Source organism: Rhinoderma darwinii, chromosome 1, assembly GCF_050947455.1.
Source record: "Rhinoderma darwinii isolate aRhiDar2 chromosome 1, aRhiDar2.hap1, whole genome shotgun sequence".
NCBI lineage: Eukaryota > Metazoa > Chordata > Amphibia > Anura > Rhinodermatidae > Rhinoderma > Rhinoderma darwinii.
The window spans coordinates 506,704,749-506,725,938 of record NC_134687.1 but is presented as its reverse complement, the minus strand read 5'-3'; the positions used below and the strand labels follow the sequence as shown (position 1 = coordinate 506,725,938).

General features: G+C 39.1%; 1 protein-coding gene across 2 annotated transcripts in view; it reads right to left on the bottom strand.

The window, feature by feature from the left end:
* The window catches only part of LOX (lysyl oxidase), a 41,236-nt gene that overhangs the window by 15,019 nt on the left and 5,027 nt on the right, over positions 1 to 21,190 (bottom strand). The window contains exons 1-2 of one of the 2 annotated variants that reach the window (XM_075854804.1): positions 15,505 to 16,165; positions 11,425 to 11,533 (exon numbers count right to left, since the gene is read on the bottom strand). In XM_075854804.1, the coding sequence (XP_075710919.1) occupies positions 11,425 to 11,533; positions 15,505 to 16,165 (770 nt within the window). Of the gene's footprint in view, positions 1 to 11,424; positions 11,534 to 15,504; positions 16,166 to 21,190 lie in introns of those variants that run through there. The other variant, XM_075854805.1, reaches the window with a different exon arrangement.

Below are 21,190 nucleotides of genomic sequence, written 5' to 3'. Positions count from 1 at the left end.
AGCTCGTCTTTTCCTCTATACTCTTTATAGATGTGAAATATGGAGAAATAACATCAAAAGGCACAGAAGTAATACAAATTTTACTCCTAAATTCCCATTTTCTGGCTTAAGGAAATAATTGACTTAAAAAGACAATTAGTCAATGTTATTCTAAGTCTGGGTTCACACGACCTATTTTCAGACGTAAACGAGGCGTATTATGCCTCGTTTTACGCCTGAAAATAGGGCTACAATACGTCGGCAAACATCTGCCCATTCATTTGAATGGGTTTGCCGACGTACTGTGCCGACGACCTGTCATTTACGCGTCGTCGTTTGACAGCTGTCAAACGACGACGCGTAAATTGACTGCCTCGGCAAAGAAGTGCAGGACACTTCTTTGCAACGTAATTTGAGCCGTTCTTCATTGAAGTCAATGAAGAGCAGCTCAAGATTACGGGCGTCAAAGACGCCTCGCATAATGCGAGGAGGAGCTTTTACGTCTGAAACGACGCAGCTGTTTTCTCCTGAAAACAGTCTGTCTTTTCAGACGTAAAAGCCACTTCTCGTGTGCACATACCCTTAGGCTGGGTTCACACACCCTATTTACAGACGTAATTCGGGTGTTTTAACCTCGAATTACGTCCGAAAATACGGCTCCAATGCGCCGGCAAACATCTGCCCATAAATTTTTTTTTAAGCGCCGCTGTCAAAAGACGGCGCGTAAAAAAGACGACCGCGTCAAAGAAGTGCATGTCACTTCTTGGGACGTAATTGGAGCCGTTTTCCATTGGCACCATAGAAAAGCAGCTCTAATTACGTCCGTAATGGACGCAGCTAAAAACGCCGGCAACATGCCATTACGTCTTAAATTCATGAGCTGTTTTCTCCTGAAAACAGCTCCGTGATTTCAGCCGTAATGGACGCTGCCGTGTGAACATACCCTAAATGTTATTTAGAAGTTTTCTAGAATATTGTTCCAGAGATGCCGTGAAAATATATTATTGCCCAATTGTTTTACCATATGATTATACATTATATTGACCAAAATATTGGGACATTTACAGGAGCTTTTATAACATCTCATTCAAAATCCATAGGAGTTAATATGGAGTTGATCCCCCCTTTGCAGCTAAAACAGCTTCCACTCTTCTGGGAAGGCTTTCTACAAGATTTTGGAGCTTGTCTGTGGGAAGTTTTGGCCATTATGCAGAAGAGGATAAGTGAGGTTGTAATGTCTATGGCCACGGCCCGTCGTTCTGACGTACCCTCTGACGGCTGCGGCCATGGACGTGAGTTCTCGGCGGCATCTCCCTCCAGGGAGACGGCGACACTCACTTCTTGCGTTGAGACTGTTTCCCACAGGGCGCACACGCCCGCGCTTGCACGGCCTTAAAGGCCCAGTCCGCGCACAATTGCAGCCGATCTGCAATCAGTCCAGAATGCTGCTGGACTATAAAAAGGGCCTTGCCCTCTCGATCTTTGTCTGAGCGTTGTTGTATACCTAACGTTTGTCTTGCAAATGGTCTCCCAGTGTTTTCCAGTCCCCAGTGTTAACCGTTCCTGCTGCCTGTAGCCTGTATCCTGTATTACCGTGCCTCTGTGCCATCTAGAGTTGAAGTCGAGCTGTGTCTTCCGCTGCATCTGCTGTGTTACATCCACCGGGTGTCTGTCTGTTGCCGGAGCCTTATCTTAAGCCTGAATCACCGCTACTGTCTACATTGCCACATGTACCCTTTCTGGACTATAGACATTGTATTGTACCTGGTTGGCCAGCTGCCTATCCGCTACGTATGGCCCAGTGGGTCCACACCCCACACCGTAACAGTGGTCAGATACTCATGTTGGACGAGAGGGCCTGGCTTGCAATCTTAATTCTAGTTCATCCCAAAGGTGTTCGATGGGGTTAAGGTTAGGGTTCTGTGCAGGCCTGTTAGGTTCTTCCACACCAAACTCACCCAACCATTCCTTTATGGACCTTGTTTAGTCCACTGGGGCACAGTCATGCTGGAACAGAAAAAAAGTTGGAAGCATAGAATTGTCCTAAATGTCTTGGTATACTGAAGCATTTAAGATTTCCCTTCACTGGAACTAAGGGGCCTAGGCCAAGACCTTAAAAACAACCCCATGGCATTATCCGTCCTCCACCAAACTTTACAGTTGGCACAATGCAGTCAGGCAGGTAATGTTCTCCTGGCATTTGCCAAACCCAGACTTGTCATCAGACTGCCAGATGGAGAACGGTGATTAATCACTCCATACAACACGTTTTCACAGCTCCAGAGTGGCGGCGTGCTTTACACCACTCCATCCAATTCTTGGCATTGTGCTTGTTAATGCTAGGCTTGAATGCAGCTGCTCGGCCATGGAAACCGATGCCATCAAGCTCCCAGCGCACAGTTTTTGGGCAGATGTTAATACCAGAGGAGGTTTGGAACTCTGCAGTTGTTGAGTCAGCATTGCGTTAGTGACTCATGCATTATGCGCCTCAGCACTCGGTGACCCCGCTTTGTAACTTTATGTGGTCTGCCACTTCGTGACTGAGTTGCTGTGTTTCCTAAACGCTTCCACTTTGCAATAATACACCTGAGAGTTGATCGTTGAATATCTAGGAGGGAAGAAATTTCACTAACTGACTTGTTACAACGGTGGCATCCTATTACAGTACCACGCTGGAGTTCAGTTAGCTCTTAAAGCGGCTCTGTCACCACATTATAAGTGGCCTATCTCCTACATAAGGAGATGGGCGCTATAATGTAGGTGACAAAAGTGCTTTTTATTTAGAAAAACTATCTGTTTTCACCACTTTATTAGCGATTTTAGATTTATGCTAATGAGTTTCTCAATGGACAACTGGGCGTGTTTTACTATTGACCAAGTGGGCGTTGTACAGAGGTGACAGAGCCTCATTAAGAACGTCTCATTCTTTCACAAATGTTTGTAAAGGCGGCTGCATGGCTAGGTGCTGGATTTTATACACCTGTGGCAATGGAACTGAATGAAATACCTGAATTCAATGATTAAGAAGTGTGTCCCAATACTTTTGTGCCTATAGTGTATATGATATGATGATTTTTATCTCATTTGATTTGTGCTTTCGCAGCAAAGCTGTATTTTTCCAAGCCATATATAGCATATGGGATTTTTATAGAAATGTATCAACTTTCTAAGTAACTCTATATGAGTTGGAGCCCTGACTGTTCGAAAACAAGCCCCTTTTGTCTTTCTGTCTGTGGTGAGTGAAAAGTATTTTTGTGTGAAATTGATCTAATCATTATTAATTTCCCCCCCTGGCTGTCTGCAAGACTGGACAGAGCAGAAAGTGTCCGTAAAGTAAAATTTGAAACAAACAAATGTAAAATGTGTAGAAGTGTCTGCAAAGATTTTCTTAAACTAAATTATGTAATAACTTTAAAAACATACAGCTGAGCGTGTTGGTGTTCGGTCAACCGCTATCTAGTGTGTGGCCGGTTTAAATTAGTCTCTACCTTTTATCTTTTTGTTGTTTCAAGATTAAAAGTTCTGTGCCGGATAATTACTCAATATGACTATAGTTGTCGGAGCTCTGTTTTTATGATACAATGCTCCAAATCCCTTGTATAGACATGTAGAAATATTCAGCACAGAATTTTGGACATATTTAAATTTAACCCCTTCCTGACATTTGACGTATCCATACGCCAAATTCGGGTAGGGGAACTATGGAACTGGCTCACGGAGTGAACCCGCTCCATACAATGCCGGTGTCGGCTGAAACACTTCAGAGTAACGAGCGGCATCGTGCTCGAGCGCGATCCCGCTAGTTTAACTCGTTAAATGCTGCGGTCAATAGCGACTGCAGCATTTAAACCGTTAGAGGGGTTCACCCCCGCTTTCTAACAGCTCATCACGCCCCCCACAATGCAATCGTGGGGGGGGAATGGTTGCTTTGGCAGGGCTTAATAGTTGGCTGTCAGAATCGCGATATACTGCAACATATTAGTATTGCAGTATATCATGCAAGCGATCTAACGATCACTGGTTGAAGTCCCCTAGGGGGATAATAAAAAAAGTAAAAATGAGTTAAATAAAGGTTTTTTTTTTTTTTTATGTAAAAAAAAGTGACAAATTAAAACCCTTTTCTCATTTCCCCCTAGAGTATATTAAAAAAATTAATAAATAAACATAATTAGTATCGCCGTGTCCGTAAAAGTCTGAACTATTACAATATATCATTATTTAACCCGCATGGTGAACGCCGTAAAAAAAAAATTGTAAACGCCAGAATCTCTATTTTTTGGTCACCTAATATCCCACAAAAAATGAAATAAAAAGTGATCAAAACGTCGCATGTACACCAAAATGGTATTATTAAAAACTACAGCTTATCCCGCAAAAAATAAGCCTTAATAGATGGAAAAATAAAAAGGTTATGGCTCTCGGAATTTGGCGACACAAAATAAATTTCCTTTTTTACACTTCGGTTTTACTTATAAATGTAGTAAAATATAGAAAAAACGATATATATTTGGTATCGCTGTAATCGTATTGACCCACAGAATAAAGTTAACATGTTGTTTTAATTGCACAGTGAATTCCGTAAAAACGGCGCGCAAAAAACCATGGAGGAATCGCTGTTTTTTTTTCATTTTCTACCCCACAAATAATTTTTTTCCCGTTTCCTAGTAAATAAATGGTGCTACGAAAAACTACAACTCGTCCCACAAAAATCAAACCCTCATAGGACTATGTCGACGGAAAAATAAAGACGTTATGGCTTTTGGAAGGTGGAGAGGAAAAAACGAAAATGAAAATCTGAAAAAGGGCTGCGACGGGAAGGGGTTAAAGAGGACCTGTCAGCTGACATGTCTGTTTTTATAAATAATTGTATTCCCCATGAAAATATTCTGTAGCATCTTTTCTTAGAACTCTATGCTGTGCTGTTCCTCTGTTATTCCTCCGTAAAATGTATGAATAAATTGACAACTGGGTATTACCAGTTGGGTGTCTCCCTACACAGACTCACTCTGTCATCACTGATTGGACATTGTCAGACTGGCCAGGGGAATAGAAACCCCCAGTTGTCAATTTATTGATACATTTCTAGGAGGAATAACAAAGGAGAGGCACAATTCAGGATTCTAAGAAAATAAGCTCCAGAATTGTTATTTCATGGAGAATACAACGTCAGTAGAGGTGACAGGTCCTCTTTAAAGAGGCTCTGTCACCAGATTTTGCAACCCCTATCTGCTATTGCAGCAGATAGGCGCTGCAATGTAGATTACAGTAACGTTTTTATTTTTAAAAAACGAGCATTTTTGGCCAAGTTATGACCATTTTTGTATTTATGCAAATGAGGCTTCCAAAAGTCCAAGTGGGTGTGTTTAAAGTAAAAGTCCAAGTGGGCGTGTATTATGTGCGTACATCGGGGCGTTTTTACTACTTTTACTAGCTGGGCGTTCTGACGAGAAGTATCATCCACTTCTCTTCAGAACGCCCAGCTTCTGGCAGTGCAGACACAGCCGTGTTCTCGAGAGATCACGCTGTGTCGTCACTCACAGGTCCTGCATCGTGTCGGACGAGCGAGGACACATCGGCACCAGAGGCTACAGTTGATTCTGCAGCAGCATCAGCGTTTGCAGGTAAGTCGATGTAGCTACTTACCTGCGAACGCTGATGCTGCTGCAGAATCAACTGTAGCCTCTGGTGCCGATGTGTCCTCGCTCGTCCGACACGATGCAGGACCTGGGGCAGGAAGTGAGTGACGTCACAGCGTGATCTCTCGAGAACACGCTGTGTGTCTGCACTGCCAGAAGCTGGGCGTTCTGAAGAGAAGTGGATGATACTTCTATACACAACGCCCAGCTAGTAAAAGAAGTAAAAACGCCCCGATGTAACACACATAATACATGCCCAGTTGTACTTTAACTTTAAACACACCCAGTTGTACTTTAGAAAGCTTCATTTACATAAATATAAAAACGGTCATAACTTGGCCAAAAATGCTCGTTTTTAAAAAAAACAAAAAACGTTACTCTTATCTACATTGCAGCGCCGATCTGTTGCAATAGCAGATAGGGGTTGCAAAATCTGGTGACAGAGCCTCTTTAAAGAACAAAATGATCTTCAATGATTGACATTCCACTGTGACTTTTGGTAACTATAAAATCACAGGTTAATGCAAGCAATGTAATGATTTTATTTTGTATCTTTGTTATATTTGGTGATAGATATACCTGCTTACAGTACAGGTCCATGTCTATACTATAAAGAAAAAACTATATTACTAAATGTTTAACCACTTGAATTGCTGAAGATGTACATTGTGTTACTGTACTAGTCTATCTAGTCTATGTGCAGGTCTTAGACGGTTTTGTAGTACTGTTGTGAGGCCCCCATAGTCTGGTTACAAGTTTGTATTATTACAAGTAAGACAGACTGATAACAATGTAGTTCATTTTCTGCTGGATTCAGCTGTGATGATGACGTTTACTAGCTTATATCAAAGCCATGTAAAAATGATCCGGGGGGAATTCAATTGTAGTTGCATCATTACACTTGGCGGAAAGCATAGTTTAATTTTATGCCTTTTTGTTTATTTAACTTTTTCAGTCCATGAAATTCATTTAGATTTTCTCCTGCTGTAAGCCAAAATACATAGCATAGGAAATGGTTAGTCCCCTATCACACTTCTACCCTACTGGCTAATTAAAGGGGAGTAAAGAGTAGAAAAGAGACTTTTTTTTTACAAAATTATAATAATTGTTGATTGTTTATTTACCATATTCCTTTTCAGTGTGGAGCCTTATAATCTACAGAGTTAATGGGGATTAGCAGTGTCTCAGTGGTTAGAACTCTTGCTTTACAGCAATGGGGTACTGGGTTAGAATCTGACCAATGAAAACATCTGCATGGAGTTTGTTCTCCCCCACACTCCAAAAACATACAGATAGGGAATATAGATTGTGAACCCCACTGGGGACATTGAGTGATGACAACTTCTGAACACCGCTACAGAATATGTTGGCACTATATAATTAAAAGACAATCGGTAACTACTGCATTTAACTTTTTGAAATATTAGGAGGATTTATTTTTAAAATAGTTGAGGGGCAATAATATAAATTATGTTTGTAAAATGTAATGGTGGACAGAAACCTCCCGTCGAGCAGAAGGGAAAACAGAGGAATGTATTGGGATGCAGGACCTAGAACCTAGTGGGGCTTCTCAAAAAATGGAGCACACATTGTTTCTTCCAGGTTATTGAGAACAGAAATATCGATATCAACATTTTTTTTTTCCTGCAGATCTTTAGTAGCTACCTATAATTACATTTATTTTTAAATAAATATATCCTAAATAGTACAACAATCATTTTCAAAATATATTGTCTTATAGAAGTTGGAGCTCTTTTCCCCTCATATAAATCCATATGCAGTTCGCCCCATCTAGCCACTGGAATAATTATAGTTGATAAGGTGGAGAAAAAAAAAGACACCGGTCCATCAAGTCCAACCTTTAATTCTACCGTGTTGATCTAGAGTAAGTAAAAAAAAAACATGAGACGAATGCCAATTTCTCCCGATTAAATATGGCATTCAAAATAAACCTCTTTATCAATGTCACAAAGCCAACAGAGGATGGTGTGGAACCTTTGTGTTGCAAATGGATTTTGTGTTGACTAAACTGGGGAGTGGAGTCTAACGCATTGCTAGGTATTCACCCTTGAACCTCCGTAATGAGATGTGGACTTTAGAATGCTCGGTTGGCAACGGCTGACGTGGACAGACGTGCTATAAATAACAGAAGACAAGAAGACAAGGTTTCATACTAGCAAAAGTCATGGCAGTTGGCAGACTATCACTCACGGTTGGCAGAGCCAGAGGTCAGTGCAGGCGGCACACAGGACAATGTCAAGTGAAAGCAGAGTCCGCAACAGATAATTCAATGTAACAAACAGCAGAGCAGAACTAGCAAGATAGAATACAGAATCTATTGCATAGGCACTGAGCAAAGGGGCAGGGTACCTTTCGTACCCAGAAAAGCTAGGTAGATAGGTGCATGCCCCATTAAGACAAGAAGGGTCAGCACAAACCCTAGTGGCTGGAGGAGAGCTGCGGTGGGGGAGGCCGCAAGCAGCGTGGACTGGGAAAGAGGCGCGTCTTTGGCTGTAAACCAGAACACAGCCACAACAACAAGTATAAATTACGTGTAATATATATTTTTAAGAAAGGCATCCCGGCCCTTCTTGAACTTGTTTAATGAATCAACCATCACAACATGCTGTGGCCGACAGTTCTAGAGTCTCACTGCTCTTACAGTAAAGAATCCCTGTTTAAAATGATGGTGAAATCTTCTTTCCTCAAATGTAGAAGAAGACCCCCTATCATGGTTACACTCTTAGGTGTAAAAAGATCTTTAGAAAGATCTCTGTCCATTTGTATAATTGTACATTGTAATTAGATCGCCCCCTAAGCCGTATTTTTTCTAAACAGAATAAACCCAAGTTTGGTAACTTTTACTGGTACTTCAATACACTTATTCCCTTTCTTGGTCACCCTCCTTTGCACCCGTAACTACGTGACTATGTCAAGTTGGACTGTATAGGCTATGTGACTGTCTACAACAGAGGTCCCCAACCTGTGGGCCTCCAGCTGTTTCGAAACTGCAAAAACATCCACAGGCTTAAAGGGGTTGCTGAGAGCTGTTGTTTTGCAACAGCTGTAGTGTTACAGATTGGAGACCACTGAGCTACAAAGTAGTAACTCTGTATAGTCTATATAGCCATGAGGTAGCCGGCACTGGCTCCTATCTGCTATAATGTATGTGGTGTCACTAAGGCAGCTGAAGTTTAATCATTAGGAATACTATTCTGTATATTTAGAAATCTAAGAAATCAAATGGCAAGTATGACCCTCTTTGTGAGTTTGCACTTTTGCAAACTTTGCCTTGGGCAACATAAAACAGCTTGGCTGGATGTTTAAAGTAAAATATGAAGAAGTTGTGTCAGGTACTAAGATACATTCCATGCCTCCTGCAAGTAAGGAATGCATTACTAATTATTATAGCTTTATTTCAGTAGTACGATTAGTAAGTATATCTAAGGAATACTGTGGCTAACCTATGAAAGTCTCCATTATTTTAATGTTTTTTCTTCCTTTTTCAAGACGTACCCTTGAATTCTGCATATATTATTCCAGTCCCACACTGTTGTTTTATTTAAACAGGAAACCATTATATATCATTATTTTTCCTGCTAATGTAGATCAAATTTATTTAATGAGACTATCGGGATCTCCCACCTTTCATTACCTCCAGGCATTTATATTTCTTATATTGGCGGTCCACCATCTGCCCTTCCTATTACCCTTCCACCCCATATTCTACCCTATACTACATAAAAAGACTGTGGATAGTCACGGGGGGTGAATGTAATGGCATTGATCACAAGAGAGGATGCTTATATTTATTACTGTTGTACTACTGCGTACCGCCATGACTTGTAAACGCGTTATTGCTTCTCTGTCATCTTTCTTCATTTTAAATACATTGTTTATAATAATAAATATATCTTAGTGTCAGCAGTTATCAACAGATGACACAGTCCTACTACAACAGTACACACCATATGTGAAATGGCACATGCTTAAATGCTGCAGATTTTCCGCAACGGGTTTCATTGCAGAAAATCCGCAGCGTATTACAGTAACTGCAAAGTGGATGACATTTGAACAAATTTCAACTACACGGTGCGTAAAAAAACTTGCCGAAAAAACGCTCATATTTGACCTGCGGTGCTGTTCTTTAATCCACAGCATATCAATTTATGTTGCGGAATCGCTGCTTCTCTGTTGCGGGTTTTCCCCATTGAATTCAATGGGAGGGTAAAACTTGCAATAAATAGATGTTGCGATTTTGCGGCTGAAAAACTGTGATTCCGCTGCTCAAATTGCAACTCGAAAAAAAAAAAAATCTCTTACCCAAATCTCTCTGCTCCTGCATCCAACCCAGCCTCCAGGGATAACATTTCATCCCATGGGACTGCTGCAGCCATTCACAGGCTGCAGCGGTCACATGGGATGAAACGTTATTCCAGGAGGCCGGTCTGCAGGACTTTAGAGGGACGCGTCGCCATGATTACAGCTGGGGTAAATATGAATATTTTTCTTCTAGCGCTGCTTTCCACAGCGGTAATTCCACCCGAAAAACAATGTGGTGCGATTTTTTGGGACGGAACGTGCTGCGAGCTCAAGGTCAGATATGCTGAGTAGTTTTACGCCGTGTATTCGACCCATGTGAACCCGGCCTTACTCTTTTTTCCTGTGTTTTTGTCCCGTTACTCTTGGCCCAGAGAGATCAGTACAATCTCTATATCCAACTTCTTAAGTTTCTGATCTTCTGTCTCAGTACTGCTTGACAATTATATGTTATTTATTATGCCCTGTGTTTTCCCTCGGTCCTCCCTGTTTGTGTTATTGCCCACATTTGATTGTACTAGCCCTGGTCTTGTTCCTTGTTTCCTGGGAGCAACCGCTAGTGGAGTAGGAGATTTTTATTCTCTACTAGATTCAGTGTTCCGCTTTGTCTGTCCTTTAGAGACATTTTAGTAGTTTAACTACAGTATCTGGTCTGTCTCTCCTGTTTTGCTGACCCTGGCCTATCAGATGTGTTTCAATGAGCATATAAAGTGAGATTCCTTTAATTCGTTATATGATTTACCAAAAAGGTCTGATAATCCAGAACTTGTTAACAGCATAGAAATTCAATATATTGTTACATTTCCAAAAATCAGAAGTGGAAGAATGAAACAATTAGGAACTTTCTCTGATTAAAAAAAAATAAATATATATATATATATATATATATATATTGTAGCAGATTTTGTGATAACATGTTTTGTTTTTTGTTTTTACAGTTTCTTTCCCTTGAAATTCAGCTTTAAATATTTTTCAATGACTGTCAGATAGTTAAGAAAATTGTATAATCCGGTACCTATCAGGTCCCATTGAAGACAGATTAAAGAAATTTTACTGTATTTTGGAGCCTTGAGTTAATCCAGAACTTCACTCACTCATTAACCAAAATATTCTCATTGTCAATTAAAAGCTAACCTACAATGGCAGCCTTTATTTCCATGTCAAGTTGTCCGTTCTCAATAGAAATTTGTGACCAATATTTTCATTTCCACAAATATCTCCAAAGATTTGAATCAACATGACCCATCCTTTTGTTCAGCTAGGAACAAGAAAGCTGTCAGAAGCCAAGCATGTATGGGGAGGTCAGGGCAGATAGCTGTCGGCCAAATGATTGTCAGATGGGGCGAAACATCCTTGAGCATATTTTTTTTACTATACCAACTTTAAATGTTATAACAATGTATCCAAAGGACCAGATTATGGGCTTGAACAAGTAGCAGAATGTATAATTAGTGTCACTATTTAAAATTCTACATGGAATTAGACTGACCTTGCAAGACAGTTCTCCTCAGCTGCACATCTCAGGCTGTACATGGACATTCTTTGCACATAAATGGAGGCTTGGATATAATAGGGATCTGGAACCAAGTCTGGAAGCCCTAAGGAGACAACATAATTCAGTGTTATAGTGCTTCGTTACCATAATAAGATGCAAAGGTGTGTGTATATGTGTGTGTGTGTGTGTGTGTGTGTGTGTGTGTGTGTGTGTGTGTATATATATATATATATATATGTATATATATATATATTGTCTGTGTGTGTGTATATATATATATATCTCACACACACATACATACACGACCACCCAAATTTTCAGTAAAAAAACACCCGATATTTTAGAAAGGTACACTTCTAAAAATCTGTTATAGTAAAATCTGTTCTAGATCAGTGGATGTAGTCAAAGAGGTGGTGTTTTTCTGTATGTATACATATATACTGTTGGTATGTACATACTGTATCTATAATCTTTATCAATTGCAGATAATATAGATATAGACTATTTATACGGGGCCAAAACATCGCTGTCTGTATGCAGTTGATATGGAGACAAAAAAAGAATCTCAACGGGATGTCATCACCTCTTTGTCTATTTTTGGATATTCTTACATTGATTGATGTGCGAAATTCTGCATCCTCTAAATATCCGTACTTAGTTGTTGCACTTAATTACATAAATACTTAATAATAACAGTATTTTAAGCATGATATTTTATTTGTCTATGTAGAAAAATCCTAAAGGGGCACATGAAAAAAGTTAAACATCAATAGATATGGTGTCCTCTATTTGTCACTTATTTTTAATAAAAGGGGCTGTCCACTTTGACAATTCTCTGCTCAGATGTGTTATGTCCCCCCAACAATAAGCTGATGGACTCTGTAAAAGCTGATTAAATGATCATGTAATGTCTGGATACAAACCATCCTCCAGATCAAGGGCCGTTTATTGTAGCACCTTTCTTGTCTAGGTAATAGAGGCAGGTCTCCAATTGTGAGGCCCCCTTTATTACCACCACATACCATAAAAGAGGCTTTCCATAGCCAACAACCTAAGGTGCCCATAGAATTTAGGTAACTGCTAGTCATGTTAGTGGGACCAACAGTTATTACTCCTCATCTCTCCCATTAACATGAATTTTTGGATTCACCTTGACCTTTTGTGGCGAGAATGGGTGAGCAACTGGTGAAAACCTCTTGTCCTTCTTATCCTGGGGAAAACAGCAGAGAATTGGCTGGATAAATTTAATCACAGCTAGTCCACTTATACCCCGAAAACTATTGACAGCAGGGTTCGTCCATGCCAGTACACATTATAATATCCACAGACTTCGCCAACCAAAAAGCCAAATGTTTATGACAAGCTTTTTTTTATTTCTAGTTATTCTAATTTGCCAATTCCAAAAGCATAGTAGCATGACTGGTAAACACATAGCGGGTATACAGTAGTACCAATGGCATTTTTATAGTTGTTATTTTTTTTTATTTTTTTTTGGAAACCTATACAGTATGGTTTGTTATGTCCCATTCCCTTGTTATTTTATAACTTTAATGTGCAATTCATTTTATCCTACTGTTGCCTTTTTGGGGCTTCTAATTAAAGGGGTTGTCTAGGCACGGACAACTGATGACCTATCCATAGGATCAGCTCCTCCGGAGTGCCGGATGTTAAGCAGGGTATGCTGTATTCGGAGCCGGAAGCAGATAGCTCCGACCACTGAATAGCTGTTGTGCTGTAGAACAGCAACTCTGCTCCTATTCACTTGAATTGCAGAAGACTGCAGCTCAGTCACTATTCCGTGACCGGGGCCATCAGGTGCCTGGAGGCAGCCGGAGCAGCTGATCGATGTGTGGTCCGGACCCACACCGATTTATATAGTGATGACCTATCCTATGTCATCAGTTGTCCCTGCCTGGACAACCCTTTTAAGTACAGATCAAGTTTATCTAAAAACAAGAGGTCTGAATCTACAGGACTTTTAATTATAATGTTTTATAAGGGATGTAGGAGGATTATCAGCAATTAGTTATACTTGCCTTACATGTATAGACATCCAGCATACTTTATGCATGCAGTAATATATGAGAAGAGTCATGAATATCATAGCAATCTTCCAGAAAGAGAGGCAGTAGGAGTGTACAACCCCCCTCATTCATTCTTACAAGGACACTAATTGCTTTGTGTCTGCTTTATACAACTTCTTGAAAGAACCAACTCATCAAAGACATGAAAAACTTAAATCTTACAGAAATATTCAAATAAACGGTCTATGCTAAGTGGATGGGAGTTTCCTTCTAACATGACTGTATAAAATGTCTTTTGATCCTAAGATTATTTAGACAAGCAGAATTAGCAACTATGACCTCATGATCTCAACACCGAACATCCACAATGGTAACCAATCAAAGTTCTACATTTTCCATATTGTTAACATTCCTAATTGCAAGTGTATTTTAATTAACGACATGACACAATGAAACGAAATCATCTAGTGCACTAGGGACAACTGAAGAATTTGTCTATGACATAGAGTTGGGAATTATGCAGGTAGGATAGTGGACACTCATGAGGAGATGAAGACAGAGAGTATTGCAAGTATTAACAGAATACAGTTTACCTGTCACATTGTGAGTGTAACCTCACTGTCTGCAGGGTTCACACAAACCACAAATCTCATGTATAACACACTGGACAGGAGGTATCCTTCGGACATAGACTATAAATAACCTTTCACTTAATTGACATGCAACCTGTCCCAGCATGACTTGCCAGTAGAAGAGTCAGTTTTCCATAGCAATTGGACGACTACATATTTCTTTACATAAGGCATTTCAATTTGTAGGTTTTACATAAATCTATAGATATATATCTCTAACATACAACGATAGTTCTGTAGAAGTAGGGAGATGGAATAAAATGTTCATACAGTGCATGTACAGCTCATGGGTGGTTCATGAAAGACCTTTTGTTGGAAGGGTAAGAGTGAATTTTAGAATGAATTAATTTCTTCTGACATAGCTGGAGTGAAATGAAATTGAATGCACCTAATACAGGAAAACACATCCTGTTTGATTATCTTTAGCTATACAATATCAGTTTCATGCTAGCTGGATATTTACACATCGGGTTGCCTTCATTTTCCAAAAATGTCCAATAGCAGTGACCTTAAGAAAACATGAATTGAACTAGGTAAATATAGTCTTAGGAGCATTTCATTTTTAGATATCTCTTACACACCGTTCAACTAGACAGACTAGACCAGGGGCATAACTACGGTGGGTACAGGTTGCATTCGTACTCAGCCTTCGAGCCGAAAGTGGCCCAAAAGGTCCCTCAGCCTTATAGAAGGAGAGCAGTACTTTAATTACACAAGATAGTTGGTGGCGCCTGTTATAGTACTTGTATTGCGGACTAGGAGCTTCAAGTTACTCATCTAAGCTAGACTAAACCAAAACTGCTTTCCAATGAAATTTCTTAGAATATACAGTAAAATCGACTGGTGGATAGAAATTTAGAGGACGTTATGGTCAACTTTCTATTGATACAATTAGATCTAAGTAACCAGATTGGTTTTGACAGTATGTGATCATTATGAACAATATCTGTTGTGTTACTACAGTCAATAATCATTGTTTATGGCTGAATATGTAGCGCAATACTTGAACAAATCAACTGTAAAGCTATACAGTACTCTCTAGGGTAAATAACAGAACACGACTTTAGTTAGTATAGTCTTTGTCTCATTTGCCGATTTCAAATATATTGACTGCTTTGGGTTGTACTAAGTGTGCGGCTATCTGTTACCTGTGATCTGAAAAACATTCAGATCAGTAACTAGATCAATATATATATTTTTTTAACATCACTTATTTAGTTTCCGTGGGACAGTTAGCTACATTTCCATGCTACACCCATGTAAAAGAAAATTCTCTTTTTTTTCCCAGTTTTACTAACCGCTTATTCATTTCCTTACACTGAGAATTTATGAAATGTGTTCTAGCACATGGGAATTGAGATAAAGAAATACACTAAGTGTTGTCATGGTATATCTATTTATCTTATAAAGTATCTTACCATGCTGGAAATATTGTGTGCCATAGCCTGGCCTCCGTCTTTGGCTTGTCCTCCTTTCATATGTATCAAAATAGTTGTAATAGGCATTTTCTTCCTGATGCTTATATCGGTTGTGTGGATCATCTCCTTGCATCACGTCAGATCCTGCTGTATTACCTGTTGTTGTATTAACTCTCTGGGACTGTTGCCCACGTGAAGGATGGACTGTACCGTGATATCTTTCTGTAGTACTAGCATCTCTGCTCCTTCCTGTAGCAACGTTTCCATTGTTTCCTGACCTTGATGCCTGGAACCATAGTTGGTCAGGAGTCTCTCTTAGCCTTTGCATATTTGTATGCCCTGAGCCTCTGCTGCGATTCCTGTTAGAAATGGAATATTGAGGTCTTACAGCAGCTAAAGGACCAGTCTGATTTTGGGTGCTCAGCAAAAGCGTAGAACTACTGGCTATATGAGCCACTGATTCTCGTCTCCTAGGAGGCTGGTACTGAGGACCCTGGCTCAGTAGGCTATAAACTCTTCCACTGTTTTGCCATTTCACTCTATGTCTCCAAAATCCACTAGCTCCATTATGGTTTCTTTGGTTCTGGCAGCTACCTTCCAACATACAATAGAAGTAAACTACAAGATGCATAAAAAATACACCAGCCAGTGAGCAGCCCATATTCTATATGGTGGCTAAAATTAGAGTAGATTATGAATTGGTTAGAACTGGTTTCTGAAAATTGATTCTAAAAATTAGGAATTGATTCTGAGAAAATAAAAAAAGCTTGCAATCTCAATATATTACGTAGCAGTTAGCTAGAGGGAGTCTAGACCCGTCTCATCTTTCTAATATTTTGCTGGTGCTGGTAATAAGGAAAGGGGAGGGGGATTTGGAGTAAAGTTACCAGACCTCCCATTTAAATTCAAGTTGTAGGGCATGCAAGCGTAGGGCCTTAACAGCAATTCATGTATATAACCTAACATCTTTAAAGCCCTGTAATGTAAATGATAGAAAACAGTTCTGGGAGTGGTCTGCTCCATATACATGGGGGTTGCAAAGTTTCTGTGATATTTTAAACTTGAAAAAAGAGAATTTTGGCTGAATGCCCACATGTTATTTATTCACATTATAGACTGGGAACTTGTGACTTGACATATCTTTCAGATCTGCTTATCTGCTTGATCTCATACAGACCTGCACGTTGGGCCTCCTGAATGCTCACTGTGAAGAGCACATCTCTAGATACAAAGGTGAGAGCAGTGTGTTACATACGGTTTATCTTGGGGATAATTATAAAGGAACACAACTGGCAGATAGGATAGCCAGGCTGGAAAGAGAAGAAATATATATATATATATATATATATATATATATATATATATATATATATATATATATATATTTTTTTTTTTTTTTTTTTATTTTTTTTTTATTTTTTTTTTTCTCTCACATATGTAACATTTTGCTCAATGATTATTTCCTATTGCATGCAAGGTTCAACTTTAAGACTCTTGAAGACTACTAGTGCAGTTAAATTTGCTGTATCGAAATTTTTCTTCTTTTGCATCAGTCAAATTCTTATCATTGGTGCCCTCTGTTCAGACCACATACTCTCTAAGTTAGGGTTGCTCTGAAGCTTTACTGTAATGTGTGCCACAAGCTTGTGTTTGACATAGAACGTATATACTGACCTTAGGTTAGCTCTGAATAGATTTTTTTTTGGACAGGATGAATATTTGTTTGCCATATGTTAGTACAATAGGGAGTGACGGTGATATAAACACACAAATTACACTTCGTACAATCAAAGTCATCGTTTCAAACCAAGTTGCCGGTGTCAGTAGCAAAGTTTTCCCTTGGGAAAATCTGTTATATTTTGTGGATTAAGTCAATGTTACAAGCAGATGTGGATTAGAAAACATGTCTGCAATACACTTAGTGAATGAGTTAAAGATGCTATTATTTGACAAGTTGTATGTGCTTTGAATATTTATCAAATGTACCCTGTATCCAAACTAGTTGTGATTGTGGAAGGGAAGAATAAACAGGCACACTACGGAATTGTAGTTAATAAAAAATTGAAGCTCCATCTGTGAATAACATTGGCTATAGATTCAGCACATGTAAAATCAAGCATATTTGTAATATACCTCCCTAGCCTTTTCTGCAGTTTTTGTTTTCTTGGTGCCGAGTAAAAAAAATATGGTCAGTCAGAAACAATTAACGGCAGGGTAGGCTGCTGACATCGTATTTTACATTTTTTCTATTCTAATTTATGTTTTGTATATCTTAATATAGTCAATGCAACTCATCTTATGAACACATGAATAACCAGTTAGCCTGATTTACACAAAAATATATATGTAGCATTCATGTGTTAACGGTAGTTACTGCATTGGTTATTAAAGTACAGATGAGATAAGTAAATCCTACAGCTCATCCACATCAGTACACCATTGTGCACTTAGAGTACTAAGGATAGATTCATTAAAAGAATACCATGCCGTCCACTTCAGTGTAATTGAACACATGTCAAACTACATGGAGGTTCTAACTTATAACTATAGCTGCTGTGTCAGAGGAAAACGGTAATGTGTCCACCAAAAGATATTAAAATAAAGATAAAACTAGGAAGAAAACAATAAATAAACGAAAACATCCCCATAAACTATTACAGTAGCCGGAGGGCTAACCCCAATAATTACCTACCACTAACCAATGTTAATAGCAAACCCATTTTAGGACTGAATATAGGCATTCTTTAAGTGATGTAAAAAAATTGCTACTTTGAGAACTGGTAATTTGTTTTATTTTTATTCATCTTTCCCATAATAAAATATATATTTTTTTCTTTTTTTTAAAGCCTGACATAAAAGGCTTTTGTGTAAAAAGTTGTATGTATGTAAAACAATGGTCACATAAGCAGCGCATACATATTACAGGGTTCCAAAGAATTCTTCCTCCCTATTTGGAATGACTGTTGGAAATTGTATCCCAGTCAAAAAGCTGACATTGTGTATATTTAGTTTGATTGTAATAACTTGTGTTGCAGTCTGAATTTGTTTGCATCCTAGTCACTTTAAAGGGCTTTGTATCGTAGCTCGTCAACAGAATCGATTTTTGGCATTAGATTATATTTCGCATAATGTACTTGAATGATTGTCATATTTTCTTCTAATGAATACAGCTGAAGTGGAAGTTGTCACCAGAACAGACTCTTTTAGCTACTTCTCCCATGTATGTAAGATTTCTATGAAATTGCCCCTAGAGCATATATGTTATATAGAAATTAGATTGTGAGCTGCACTGGTGATGGTTACTAACATGAGTGGTTAAGAAACATGAAACTGTATGGGTGAGTGTGTTTACAACAATGCACATGATGCCCATACAGTTCCGAGATCAATTGTTAATCAACATCCATTACAAACTCTTTTACCATTTAGGCTGGATTCACACGAGCATGTTACGTCCGTAATGGACAGAACGTATTTCGGCCGCAAGTCCCGGACCGAACACACTGCAGGGAGCCGGGCTCCTAGCATCATACTTATGTACGACGCTAGGAGTCCCTGCCTCTCCGTGGAACTACTGTCCCGTACTGAAAACATGATTACAGTACGGGACAGTTGTCCGGCAGCGAGGCAGGGACTCCTAGCATCGTACATAAGTATGATGCTAGGAGCCCGGCTCCCTGCCGTGTGTTCGGTCCGGGACTTGCGGCCAAAATACGTTCCGTCCATTACGGACGTAATGTGCTCGTGTGAATCCAGCCTTAGTGTTCGGTAAAAGTAACACTAAATATTAAAGCTGTATCAAACATTCTCGTCAGGCATTCTTTCATGATCTTTATGCTGCTTAAAGGCATTGTACGTTTTGCCCAATTCCATTTTCCTGTGAAGGAACTCCAACCGATGAGCTAATCACAGAGTGTCTCATTGTTGAGCGATCAGATGTAGTCTGTGGGGACTCCAGCAATAAGTGTTCAATTCCCCTGCAGCGGGACCATTCTAAAGGTCCATTGAAATTAATAAACTGTCCATGTAATGCTAGTATGTGCTGGGTCCTACAGAATGAGAGATGCTCTTTGTAGCCGCTTTCCTTTTCTGGCTAATAGATGAGGATCCTAAATGGGGGTCCTTATTAACCTATAATTTCCTAATGGGGTAGTTGAAAATGGGTTTTCTAAACTAGACGGATCAGGATCGGGCTTTTTTGAGTTTTCAGGACCAGACACGGTTTAGCAATTTTTATCATGTGTTAGTTAAACGGCTATAACTTTTTTTATTTGTTGGGCTAGTGAGATTTGTGCAATATTCTTTTGTGAACAATGCAGGTTTCTTTTCTTATCATTTTTATACCCATACATTTTCTTTTGAATTTTCTTGACATCGTTTGAAGCTAAATAGTAAAATTTGCTTTTTTACTTTTTAGCTATTTTTTTCTGGTAATAGAATATTAGCCTAAAGTGGACATTTTATTTGTGATCATCATAAATTTTGATATATCACAGCGCACTGTATTCATGAGTGGATCACTCCCCCTACTTCCTTTTACTTCCTCACCAATGATTGACGCTTGTTCTGTATCTGCCTGTATACATAGTGTCTGTCAATCATTGGCGGAGGGGACAAAAGGAGCATTCTCTTCATGATTACAGCAGACTCATAACTATAAACCCCCTATATTCTGTGTTATATGCTATTAACCAAATGGTACAATATCTGTGTAGAATATTGGACCCTGTAGTAAAAATAGCGTAGCAGACCTATCACTATAATATGCTGCCTTTAATTAGTGCAGAAAATTATGAATTATAGATCACTTTAAAGGATTATCTAAAAAAAAAAAAGTCTATTTTTTACAGAAGAAGCACGCTTTTTCAATTAGCGGTGACTGCTTTTGTACCTTTGCTGCATTGACTTGAACCCCTAAACCATTCTAGACCTGTGCGCCAATAAGCATTTGTGGCACCTTCAGTTAGCCAAATCATTCTCTAAGCAATACCATAGTCCATAGTCCTAAAAAGTTTTAGTGAGTCAAGTGAATCGCTTCAGTACTGCTGAATGTCCAAGAGGGCTTTGTTGCATTACAACCTGAATATAATATGATTTTTACATTTGATTTTATGCAATGGAACCGATAAAATAGTCCAAATTGTTTCATTGAAATGAAAAAAAAATAATACCTTGTTTAGAGAAATATATATATATATATATAACTGAAAAGTTGTGAGTTCATGTGCATACACCCCTTTGCTATAAAACCCCTAAATAAGGTCTTGTCAAACCAATTAACTTCAGAAGTTACATAATTAGTTTAATGAGGTCGCCCTGTGTGGAATCAAAGTGTCACATGATCTGTCACATGATGTCATTATAAATACACCTGTTCTGAAAAGCCCCCTGAGTCTGTAATACCGCTAAGCAAGCAACGCGAGGACCAAACAGCTCTCCAAATAGCTCATAGACAAAGTTGTGGAGAGGTATAGATTATGGTTCTGTTTTTAAAAAAAATATTACAAACGTTTAACATCCCATTATACCAAAATGGAAAGAATATGGCACAAACCTGATAGAGAAGGCCGTCCACCAAAACTCACAGACCGGGCAAAGAGGAAATTAATCAGAGATTCAACAAAGACACCAACGATAACGCTGAAGGAGCTATAAAGATCCACAGCGGAGATGGAAGTATCTGTCC